At 45.1% G+C, this 12,967-nt stretch overlaps 1 protein-coding gene across 3 annotated transcripts in view; it reads right to left on the minus strand.

Annotated features, from left to right (window-relative positions):
- The window catches only part of Dnaaf9 (dynein axonemal assembly factor 9), a 138,846-nt gene that overhangs the window by 12,236 nt on the left and 113,643 nt on the right, over positions 1–12,967 (minus strand). For all 3 annotated transcript variants that reach the window (XM_076570653.1, XM_076570654.1, XM_076570655.1), the window contains exons 29-31: positions 12,603–12,640; positions 3,754–3,889; positions 1,033–1,119 (exon numbers count right to left, since the gene is read on the minus strand). In XM_076570653.1, the coding sequence (XP_076426768.1) occupies positions 1,033–1,119; positions 3,754–3,889; positions 12,603–12,640 (261 nt within the window). The remainder of the gene's footprint in view (positions 1–1,032; positions 1,120–3,753; positions 3,890–12,602; positions 12,641–12,967) is intronic.

Below are 12,967 nucleotides of genomic sequence, written 5' to 3' on the forward strand. Positions count from 1 at the left end.
GGAAGGGGCTTAGAGCTAGATATGGTAGCTCAGGCCTTAATTCTGGCACTCAGGAGGCTGAAACAAGAAGATTGTGAGTTCAAGGCCAGCCTAGGTACACAGTGAGATCCTGTCTTAAAACAACAACAACAAGCAGCAGCCTGGCACAGTGGGCCAGCCTGTAACCCAGCACTTGGGAGATGAAGGCAGGAGCAGAGCAGGGAAAGGTAGTGGGGATGCGGGGCTGTCTTGAAAGTGGGCTCTGGACTCGGACAATCTGGGTCTGAAATCCAGCTCTTTCAGTCACTAGCTTGGACACGTCACTGGACTTCTGCCTCTGTCATCTGTAAATGTGAAGAATGGTGGCATTTATGATGTGTTATGCTGATATGAAATAAAAAATCCAAGAGAGGCAAGGTTCTGAAGCAGCACTGCTCAGCAGAGCTTCCTGCCATCCTGGGTGTGCTGGCTCTGCATTGCAGTACTGTGGCTGACAGGCACAGGCAGCCACAGTTAACTCTAAACTTTGAGTTTTATTAATTTATATTAACATTATACTCAGAAGCTGTGTCTTAGAACAATGCCTAGCCCCAGGGCTAGCTCAGGTGATGACGGTATCAGAGTAAGATTATGGTGGACTTGGCAGATCTTTTCTCCTCCTTTTGGAGAGGTTCTTGAACTGGGAGATGGCTGCAGAGAATGGTCCATGGATCTCGTTAGCAGAAGCCTACCTATTCTAGACAGCTGACTACGTACTCTGGATGGCTGACTATGTACTCTGAGATTTTTACCTGGGGAATCTAAGCCTTAGTGCTGTGTCACCAAGAACCACTGTACTTGGTGCCTGCAGGATGACCCCTGAATCGCAATGTTCAGAGAGGCTCAGAATGTGGAGCCCTGGTCCTTGGCAAGGCTATCAGGGCAGGGCAGTTTATCCCAATCAACACATATGACTCTTGTGAATCATATATGGTATGGTCATTTCTGCTCTTTCTTCGCTGTAGATGTGGCTCACATTTCCTTTTCAAGCTATTATTCAGTAATGATACTTGCCAGCCCGGAAACATTAAGTATCGAGAACGTAGCATCTGGGGACTTGAAAAACTGTTTTCTGAGAGAATCAGTTCAATGTCTTCATTCCTATAAAAACACAGAGAGGCAGAGAAGACCCAGGTTAATTAGGATTGTCAATGTTAACCTCCCCACACATGCATGCATTTTTTTTTCTTGACAAAGAATATGAATATTGGTTGTATGTGTAACAGTTCATTTCTAAATACTTCAATATGTATCTTCTAAGAATAGTTTCTCATAGGCAGAGACAGACAGATTTCTGTGAGTTTGGTCTATATAGTGAGTTTCAGACCATTTAGCGCTACATAGAGACCCTGTCTCTCAACAAACAAAACAAAAACTGCCCAAAAAACAAAACAAAAACAAAACAAAACAAAACAAAACTTTCTCTTACAGGACCATAATATAATTTTATTTTATTATTTTATTTTTTTTTTTGAGACAGGGTTTCTCTGTGTAGCTTTGAAGCCTGTCCTGGAACTCACTCTGTAAACCATGCTGGCCTCGAACTCAGAGATTCACCCGCCTCAGATGGGATGAAAGGTGTGCTCCACCACCGCCCGCCTCACAGTATACTATTACACCTGAGGAATAAGGTACGACGATCAGCAGTGTTTAAAGGCAGAATTTCAGGTCCTACCCAGGACTCACTGAATCAGAAACTTTTACCTCTGCTTTCTCAAGGGCTGGGATTACAGACATGTACTGCCAAGCCTGGTTGATCTGGTGACGTCGATCAGTACCTAGGTGATGGATGTTGTCTTCATTGGCTCACAGCAGAGAGGTGCATGCTATCAGAGTGTCCCATTACCGTTTTTGCTGTTTAATCATTTGGTCAGCACAGTGCCTGCCAGATCTTAAGAATGTAAAGGTGGGGGCGGGGCTGGAGAGTTGATTCCCAGCACCTGCTGTTCTTGCAGAGGACCAGAGCTTGATTCCTGGATCCCATGGTGGCTTACAGTCATCCATAGTTTTTGTTCCAGGGGGTTTGATGCCCTGCTCTGACCTTCCAAGGCAGCAGGCAAGCACATGGTACACAGTAGTGTCTCCAGCCCTCCATTTAGATCGGTGTGTGTAAGCAGGGACTGGATGTAGGGTGCTGCACCTGCTAACAAGCGTGGGCCACTACACCCAGCCTTTTATACGGGTGCTGAGGACCAACCCGAGGGCCTCATGGTCATACAGCAAATGCTTTACTGACTGAACGATTTCCCTGGATGACAAAACAGTATTTTTTTTTTACATTTATTTTTTGTGAATGTACATGTGAAGTTGACCTCTGGCTCCACACACATGCCCACAGAGATGCACTTCCCCAGTGCTATTTAAAGGTATTGTGTATATGTGAGGCCACGGTATGTGTGTAGACGACGTCAGAGAACAGCTGTAGGAGGCTCATTTACCATGTGGACTCCAGGGATCAAACTCAGACTCTCCTGCTTGGTGGCAAGTACTCCTCCTACTGAGCCATCTTGTCTGCCCCTCAGCTGGTTTTGTTTTTTTGTGTGTGTGTCTATGTATTTTGTTTGTTTGTTTTGTTTTGTTTTTTGAGACAGGATTTCTCTGTTTAACAGTCTTGGCTGTCCTGAAACTCTCTTTGTAGACCAGGCTGGCCTCAAACTCACAGAGATCCGCTTGCCTCTGCCTCCCGAGTGCTTGATCAAAGGTGTGAGCCACCACCACCCAGATGGTTTTTGTTTTTAAGACAAGGTTCTAGGTATGTAGCCCAGATTGGTTTGAACTTGAACTCATCTTGGCTTCCCAATGTTGGGGATTCAGAATGCACATCATGTCCAGCAATTTTTTTTTTAAATACAGAAGATATTTACATGGTTTAAAAAACTGAAACTATATAAAATAAAATACTGTGTTCCTTTGAGTCTGCAGCAGGGCAAATCAAATCATTACATAATGAGCACTTTGCTCTTTTACAAATTCTCTGTTATTAGTTTGCAGTCTGGACCAAGACCATGAAGTAAAGTGAGCATTTTCTCTATTCTCTATGCCATCTCTCTCATCTTAACACATGGACCCTTGACGACAGTCCTGACTTCTATTTTTCAAAGTGTGAGAAAGAATCTGTCAAAACAAAGTAACAAAATGTCTCAAAACATTATAGGATAGTGATAAATGGGGTCCTCTTGATGACTTTATTTAAGAAAGGTGTGGTGGTTGACTTTAACCCCAGAGCCTAGTAAACAGAGCTAGGTGGGTCTCTCTGAGTTCTAAGCAAGCCAGAGATGCAAAGTGGGACCCCATATCAAACAAAAACGGCATTTTACAGGGCCAGAGAGGTGGCATTGCAGTTAAGAGGACTAGCTGTTCTTCCAGAGGACCCTGGTTTAATTCCCAGCACCCAAAAGGTAGGTCACAGTATCAGTAACTCCAGTTCCAGGGGATCTGACACTCTCTTCTGGACCCTGTGGGCACCAGGCATGCATGTGGTATACAGACATACCCACAGGCAAAACACCTACACACATTAAAAAAAGTAGCAGTTATTATTATTATTATTATTGTGTGTGTGTGTGTGTGCGCGTGCATCACAGCATGCATGTGGAGGTGAGAGGACACCTTGCAGTAATCAGTTCTTTCCTTCCACCACATGTGTCTGAGACACAGCGGGAGGACCCAGGGAGCCAGCCAGTGGGGAACCTGGGAAAGAGGCTGGGCACACGAGCGGAGTCTGCACAAGTTTACCTTGTAACCATCCCATTTTCGGCAAGAATGAAGGCTGCACTAGGGTTGGCAGCCCTGATGAGGGTCTGCAGCTGAACAAGGAGAGGGTGCCTCTGCTCCATCGTGTGACTGGTAAACACCACATTATTCACCAAGCCTGAAGAAGAAAACCAAAACACATCAGCCTTCAGAGTCTTGACTGGGGCTGCAGGCTCACACAAATGTGGGCCTTTGCCGCTCCCACTGACCACCTCGGCCACCATTCTTTCTCCCCTTCTAGGAACTGCCACATCTTAAGAGGGAATGCTTAGCTGCTTTACTTCCTAATCTCATATATTTTGTTTTGTTTTTGAGACAGGGTTTCACATTGTAGCTCTGGCTGGCCTGGAACTTACTATGTAGATCAGAATGGACTTCAACTTGTGGTGATCTTCCTGCTTCTGCCTCCTGAATGCTGTGATTATAGATGTGTGCCACATGGCTGGCTTTTTGCTTTTTGAGACATGGTTTTACTAAGATGCAGCCTAGGCTTGCTGGAAATCATTATGTAGCCCAGTGTGGCCATGAATTCACAACAATCCTGCTGACTCAGGATCCTACACATTGGGATTATATCGTAAGCCACTAAGCCTAACTGCTAGTCTCTTTTCACCCTCTCAGCATCGTTATGTGCATACGCACATGCACTGTACAAACTGGCATGAGTTGGCTCTCCTTCCACCACGTGGGGACAGAAACTGAGTTCAGGTCACCTAGGACTGTAGAAGCAACCTGACCACTAAGTCATCTCACAGCTCCCCAAACTAATGTAGCTTCTCCGGACTCAACTTTCCAGTTGCTACTTGGAGTTCTTGATCAGAGAGCTTTTCCGCATCCCTTACATTCAACCTTATCAGAAACTGGTGCCATCTGCCTTCAGCAGCTCAAGCCACAGCCATTTATTACTACCAAGCCGTCACTACACATTAGGTGCTGACAGCTATATTCAGAGTCACACAATTCCACCATCAGCGTTGACACAGATGTTCATACAGTGACATGGTAAAAAAGGGGAGCCCATGTGAGGATCTGTAGAATGGGTAACAATGACAACATTCCACAACTGTATAAAGATGTAAAATTCACAAAACTATGGAGAATTTAGTAATCAGCAAAGTTATTACCTATTCTAGCATAACTATACTTCAAAATTCAAACCTATTTTTACAGTTATAAATATAGTTTATAAAGTTTTTATCGATATAGACCATTTTTGCTATAAGATTAATGCTTTTTTGGGAGGTGGGGTCAGGGTCTAGACCAGGATATCCTAAAACTCAGGATGTAACTAGGGATGACCTTCAAGTTCTGATCCTCCTGCCTCTATCTACCTCTTGAGTTCTGGATTATAGGCATGCACTGGTTTATGGGGTGTTAGAGATCAAACCCAAGACTTCAAGCATGCTAACCAAGCATGCTACCAACTGAAACAAATCTAGAACCTCTTCAATTGCATTTTTTGCTATTCAATGAAATTGTTATTATTATTATTATTTTGGTTTCTGAGACAGGGTTTCTCTGTGTAGTCTTGGCTGTCCTCGAATGCTCTATGCAGATCAAGCTGGCCTTAGGTTTATAAGAGATCTGTCAGCTATTCAATAATTTTTATTTATACTGTATTGTGAAAATTTCAAATAGGGGGCTGGAGAGATGTCTCAGTGGTTAAAATCATTTGCTGTTCTTGAACAGGACCCAGGTTTGGTTCCCAGCACCCATGACGGCTCACAACCATCAGTAGACAAGCACACAGTGCACAAACATATATACATGCAGGCAAAACACTAACAGAATAAAATAAAGTGAAAACCATTCAAATAGGTACCAAACTAGAAAATTATAGCCCTATCCTCTGGTTTTAAGAGTTATCAAGGGGCTGGAGAGATGGCTCAGAGGTTAAGGGCACTGGCTGCTCTTCCAGAGGTCTCAAGTTCAATTCCTAGCAACTATATGGCAGCTCACAACCATCTATAATGAGATCTGGTGCCCTCTTTGTCATGCAGGCATACATGTAGACAGATCACTGTGTACATAATAAATAAATCTTAAAAAAAAATTATCAATACTATCTGGGCATGGTGGTACAAGCCTTTAATCCCAGCACTCAGGAGGCAGAGGTGGTGATCTCTGAGTTTGAGGCCAGCCTGGTCTACAGAGTGAATTCTGGGACAGCCAGGGCTCCACAGAGAAACCCTGTCACAGACAGACAGAGAGAGACAGAGAGAGACAGACAGACAGACAGACAGACAGACACACACACACACACACACACAGAGAGAGAGAGAGAGAGAGAGAGAGAGAGAGAGAGAGAGAGAGAGAGAGAATTATCAATACTTAGCTAATTATATTTTATCTATCTATACCTTACCCTTGTCCATCTCTCGCCCCTCCCTCTACTGTGGGGAGCTGATGAAGTCATGAGTGAATGTGTCAGCGACAAGAACATGGCCATGCCAAGAATCCCAATGCCTCAGACCCAAGAGAATGGCAGGCCTTCTGTGGGTTAGGTTCAGAGGAATGGCAAAGTCTTCCTCTGGCCCAAGTATGGTTGTTACAAAAGATTACTCATCAACTAAAACCAGTTGACTGCAGACTCAAACTGCTTCTCTACAGTGTTCCTTCAAAGGTTACCAACCCACCTCCTCCTCCAGCTGTATACAGTAAAAGATCTGAGTCTCTTGGCTGCTAGTGCATCTGCGCCACAACTCATGGCCACCTAACCCCAGGTTTTCTGTATGTTTATCTGTTCTTTCTTCATTCTCTCGTTACCCAAGTCAGGATTCTAAGACACAGGGGCCCAGGTCTTGGTGCCTACTGGATGATTTTTTAAGTCAATCTCATAAATCTAAATATTTCATCCAAAAATATTTCACTGTGTATCTCTGAATAGAACTCCTAAAAAAATGGCTAACAGTAAAAATAATAAACTAAAAAATAAACAAAATATCCACTCTATGTGTAAATTTCTGCTTCAAGAATATTTTGCTTTTCATATTTTAAAAAGACTTATTTAACTTACATGTATGAATATTTCACCTGCGTGCTTGTATGTGCATGCCTGGTGCCGGCAGAGGTTGAAAAAGGGTGTTGGATCCCTTGGACCTGGAGTTTCAGATGATCGTGAGCCACCATGTAGGTGCTGGAAATCCAACCCAAGTCCTCTCCAGAGCAGCACCACCACCGCCCCCGCCCCGCCCACGGCGTTTTTCTGTGTAGCCCTGACTGTCTGACTGTCCGACTGTCCTAGAACTCACTCTGCTGGCCTTGAACTCACAGAGATCCACCTGCCTCTGTCTCCTGAGTGCTGGGATTAAAGGAGTCTGCCGCTACCATCAGGCTCGCAGCCAGGACTCTTAACTGCTGACAGTAACACAAGACAATGAGAAAAAGACTCACAGAAAGTTTTCTGTAATATGTATACAGCCAAAGACTATCAAAAATTAGGCATCACTTACCCTAGGACTGAGCACAAACCTGCTTCTTAACCTTTAGGTTCTGAGATACTAGTCCTGTTCTTAGTATCTGTTAGTGCAAACTCAGGTTGGCTTTGAGTTTGCTCTACAGTTGAGGCTAACTTTGAAATTCTTTTCCTTCCACCTATGAAGTGAAGGGGTTATAGGTATGCACTTCCATACCTACCGTTTCATCTATTTTATTTTAATTAATTATTTGGTTTTTTGAGACAGGGTCTCACTTTGTAGCCCTAGCTAGCCTGGAACTATCATCACTCTGTAGACCAGGTTGGCCTTGAACTTACAGAGATCTGCCTGTCTCTGCCTCCCAAGTGCTACAATTAAAAGCATGTGCCACCATGTCTGGTTTTATTTTATTTATTTATTATTTATTTTTGGTTTTATAAGACAGGATTTCTCTGTGTAGTCCTGACTGTCCTGGAACTTGCTCTGTAGACCAGGCTGGCCTCGAACTCACAGAGATCTGCCTGCCTCTGCCTCCTGAGTGCTGGGACTAAAGGTGTGCGCCACCACCTCTCAGCTTTCTGGTTCTATATTTTTAAAGATTTTTATTTATGTGTATACCCCTACATGAATTAATGTGCACCATGTGTATTCAGGAGCCCAAAAGAAGCCAGATGTTAGATCCCTTGGAATTGGGAGTTATAGGAGGTTGGAAGTCACCATGCGGGTTCTGGGAACTGAACCTGGTCCCTTTATAAGAACAGTAAGTGCTAGTCACTGGTGAGCCATCTCTCTGGCCTTTCTTTTAACTTTTAAATTTATGTGTATGTGTGTTTGTTTGTATTTCATGTGTGCAGTGCTCATGGAAGCCAGAAGGAGTTTATCTGGGGAGTTACAGATGGTTGTGAGCCAGCACCAAATAGGTGCTGGGAACCAAACTTGGGTCCTATGAAGAGCAGCAAGTGCTCTTGCCCGCTGAGCTATCTCTTCAGCCTGTTTCTTTTATTTGAAAAGGTTCACATTCCAAAGGCTACTCATATTCCCCTTCCATCCCAAACCTGTCATGTTAAGACAGACTTTCCTCTGCCAGTGCTAAGGAATGAGGGCACACTGGGGCACCCCTGTGTTGACACTTCATTTGGAGGTCACTGTGGAGGTTGCAGAGAACATCAAGGGCTGGCCCACAAAACCTGATGCCAGATCCCCACACCTTGGTGCAGCCACAGGAAACCACTGGAACCCTTGGGAACAGAGTAGGTCGAGGTCATAAGGACATGCCCAAAATGTGGCACCACAGGCAAGCAGATAGAATCCCTGAAGTCTTAGACATTCCAGGACTGGCAGACAAGGGAGCCAGACCCTGTAAGGTGACTGTGAGGTTACCATGGGCAGAAGAAAAGAACAATATGGTGGATCTTGTAGTAAGGAGCCAGGAAAAGCTAGGAGAGATCTACAGAGGCCTAGAGACTAGGATATTTCCTTAGCCAAAAGGGCAAGTCCAACTAGTACAAACCTGCCCTTCTCAGCAGTGAATACCAGGGTCACAGGCACAGTCCTGGCCTGCCCCCTTTCCTGCCCAGGTTGTGGGGCTCAGTTAGATGGACCCCATCTAAAATATTCTGCTTGCTATACATGTGCTGTATGGACATGTAGGGTAGGAGTCTAGGTCAGGAACTGGGTACAGAAAAAGGGCTTCACTCCACAGCAAGAGAGCAAGAGGATTATCTCCCGCATTCCTCAGCCCAGCTATGTAAACTGCCACCTGCCAAGAGGAAATGCCATCTGCGAGGCAAGAGGAGCCACTGTCTGGCACACAGGCCAACAGGCCATAGTGAGGAGTTCCACCTTACTGGGGTCAGGAGTTTCTTTCTGCTCTGTATCAAAAGTGAACGCCAAGACTGACCAAGGTTACAAGCAGGGCTATAGGCAGGCAGTCTAACCTGACCTGTTCCCAAGAACAGAGAAACATCTTTGCTGTCTGGCTACCCCAGACTAGTCTAAAGACTTTCAGCAGCCCAGGAATAAACGAAACTGCCTTCTTTTCTCTATATACACTTCCAAACTCTGGGAGTTAAAACACCTTCACTTTGCTTTAAGTCAGCATTATAATGAGCCTTGCTAAACATAATATGAGCCCTTGCTATCATTAAAGCATTACTGTACAGAACAGTAAGAAAAGAAACTGTTCCCTATCACCCAGGTTTATATAAGACATATCACCTCAGACTACAATACAGTCCTTTTATCACTGTAAAATGGTCCCTGGTTGTTGGGGCTGGGGGAGAACCTGGGAGCCTGAGTCACGAACAGGAGCAAAGAGGTAATAAGCTCCTTCAGGACATGAAGTACTTGTCTCCTGGTGGCAGATCCCACTTCCAAGACAGCCACTGAATCTCTAACGAGGAGAGAGACACTCGTTGTTTTTGTTTTTAATCTCCTGCCCATCCAAGGTGAGCCAGACCAGCTAGGTCGGAGTCCAGCACTGGGGAGGCAGAGGCAGGTGGATCTCTGTGAGGTAAGCTTGGTGTCTACACACTAAGTTCTAGGTAGCCAGGGATACACAGAGCCTGCCTCAAAAATAAACAAACAAACAAACAAACCAAAAAACCAACTTATGACCATAATGCCATCTGCCCACACAGTAGCAAGTACAAACCCTGAGACAAACTGGCTTTGAACAATGTCCTGGAAGGGATCACTAATGAAATGTACTACCAAGTGCCCAAAGGAGTCCAGCCTGCCTGCCTCATCCTGGAAGGATGGACACTAAAGGGGTTTTCTGGCTGAGCTAGCGGCCCAGAGCGGCTCCAGATTCATGGATGATGAAGACAGATCATTTCCTCAAGACTCTCTGTCTGGGGAACCTACCATCTGTGCTTAGGCCTCAAAAAGCAAAAGGGGCAGGTGCTGAGGGGACAGTGTCACGGAGGTGGCTCCAACACTGACCAGAAGGAGGAAGGGTCAAGGAAGGTCAGCACGTCTCTGTAGGTTCATCTGTTTTGTGTTTGCTTCTTAGTTTATTTTTCAAGACAGGGTTTCTCTGTGTAGCTCTGGCTGTCCTGGAACTCACTCTGTAGACCAGGCTGGCCTCAAATTCACAGAGATCCGCTTGCCTCTGCCTCCTGAGTGCTGGGATTAAAGGCGTGCGCCACCGCTGGCCTGGTGGTTTTGTTTATTTTTTGAGATGTGATCTTACTCTGTAGCTAAGCCTGGAACTTGTGATAATTCTCCTGCTCCAGCCTCCCGAGTGCTCGGATTGTGTGAGCTACCAAGTCCAGTTGTGTAAGCAAGTACTACCAGCCAAGCAAACACTTCCTTCTATTCCTTGGAAGTTATCACTGTCTGAATAAGTCATCATTGCCCAACTGTTAGCTCTAGAATCTTTCAGACTTCCTCTATCAAGACTAGTGGCCTTTTCAGCCCTCAGGCTTATTTCCTATTTTTCAGCAAATAGTTCAGAAACAAATGAACAAAAGCTTAAAAAACAATAACAACAACAAAAAACCAAAACCAAAACCCGAGGGTTTTGCACACCTTCAATCCCAGCATTCAGGAGGCAGAATTCTATGAATTCAAGGACAGCCTACAGAGCAAGTCCAAGGACAACCAGGGCTACACAGAGAAGCTGTGTCTGTCTCAAAAAGCCAAAAACGAAAGAGAAAGCGAAAGACAGACAGACAGAGGTCTCAGCCAGGTGTAGTGGTACACTCCTTTAACGCCAGCACTTAGTAGGCAGAGGCAGGAGGGTCTCTGTGAATTCCAAGCCAGCCAGGGCTACAGCAATACCCTGTGTCAAACACCCACACCCCTCCACCTCACCCCACCCCCACACGCACAGGCACACACAGAAGACAATCTCACTATGCACCCCAGATGTTCCCACTACTAGATGACAGAAATGGCAATTCTTTGTTTTTTCAGACAGGGTCTCACTATACAGTCACAGATTGGCCTGGGACTTACTATGCCTGGCTTCTATACAGATTCACCTGCTGTACTAACACAGATTTGACTTGGGTTCTGACCTATCTATTCAGACCTTCATGTTGAGGTCACTGGTGCCCTTTGCACTTGGAAAACTAATGTTTTTTGTTTGTTTAATTGCTTTGTTTTTTAAATCATCCTTCCCTTGAGGTCTCTGCAATATTAAACAAACATAACTGATTATTCTGTCTTTGATATTTGAAATACTGTTAATTCCTATTTCACCTTTCAGTCTCCAGGATTTTCCAATCCCCTTCACATCTCTGGCCTTCTAACCTTTTCAACTCCACATCTGGATATTGAGTATCTGTCCCGGCCTTTGTCTTTGATTATGGCTTCGGAGCCTAGAACCAAGGACCAGAAAGCCTCCCATATTACCTCCGGTTCCAGTGTCTCTCTTGTGCTTTCTTTTTTTGGGTGGGCGGGGGTTTGAGACAGTTTTTCTATAAAACAGTCCTGGCTGTCCTGGAACTCACTTTGTATCTCTTGTGCTTTCTATTCAAAGACAGCTATCTTCAGCTTTCCTAATCCTCTAAACTAGAAAACAAGCATTCTGAGTGTCTCTTTTCCAACTAAGGCCCTACAACTAGTTTGTCAACAGATCCTACCAACCCAACCTCCACAAAATCTAAATCTACTTGGATTAGGCATTAGGGGTGGACCCAGACAACCTTTATTCCACCCTGCTGCTGCTGAAGGCAGGCATGACAGCTTATACTAACCTGGCACTTGGGTAAGGAGTTCAAGGCTAGCCTGTGCTACATAGTGACTTAGTGATTTGAAGCCAGGTGGGACTACATGAGATTCTGTCTCAAGACAGCAAGGGGGGACTGCTACTCCCTGGTCTACCGAGTTCGACAAGACTTGAGTCCTCAGCTTCATGCCTGGGCAGCAGCCAGCTCAGCTGTCTGCCAAGACAGCTCTGGGGTATTGTTTTTGTTGTCCCTGTGGCCCGGCAATGGGATCAGCAGGGCACAAGCATGCTGAGGATACCAAGCTGTTTTCCTCTGTCAGATGCTTGCTTGCTGTGGTGATTCAGGAAGCTCACCCCCCTAAGTATATGCCCAGTCAGCTCCCCACTACCCCCCACATCTCCCCTGATAGCGCTGAGCATCTCAGCACCACTGCAGGAATTGATAATTTATTCTGGATCTCCAGGACCCCTAATGACCTTGCTGATCCAGAGGTTCCATTTACTGTTCATCAGCAGCAAGGCCAGGGCAGGGGTGCTGCTGCTGTGGGAACCACAGCATCAAAAGAAAAGCTCCTGAGGATGTGTGACTACCCAGCAGGACACAAGGAAGTTGTCAAAGTTTTCCCTGGACCAATTCTGTATTGTATTGTAGATTCCAGAAAGGTAACAGCACAGAGAAAAGCCTACTTCTGAACAGAATGTGACGGGCATACAAACAGGAAGTAAAACATACTGCTTACCTTGTGAACACTGGTCAAGACATTTAGGAAAGAGAAATCTAAGGAGGAAAAAAATGTATTTCAAAACCATTTATTTCAGAGTCATCATTATTTCCCACAAAAGCATAAAGCTGACTGATAATTAGTCAGGTGGTCCTGAGCATTGAGACCTATAGTTATCCAAGACATTCATAGTTTTGCACTGAAGTTCATGTTCCATAGAAATTCCTACATGGCAGCCGGGTGGTAGTGGCATACTTTTAATCCCAGCGCTTGGGAGGCAGAGACAGGAGGCTCTCTCTGAGTTCGAGGCCAGCCTGGTCTACAGAGTGTGTTCTATGGCAGCCAGGGCTACACAGAGAAATCTTGTCCCGAAAATTAAAAAA

Source organism: Peromyscus maniculatus, chromosome 4 (assembly GCF_049852395.1).
Source record: "Peromyscus maniculatus bairdii isolate BWxNUB_F1_BW_parent chromosome 4, HU_Pman_BW_mat_3.1, whole genome shotgun sequence".
NCBI lineage: Eukaryota > Metazoa > Chordata > Mammalia > Rodentia > Cricetidae > Peromyscus > Peromyscus maniculatus.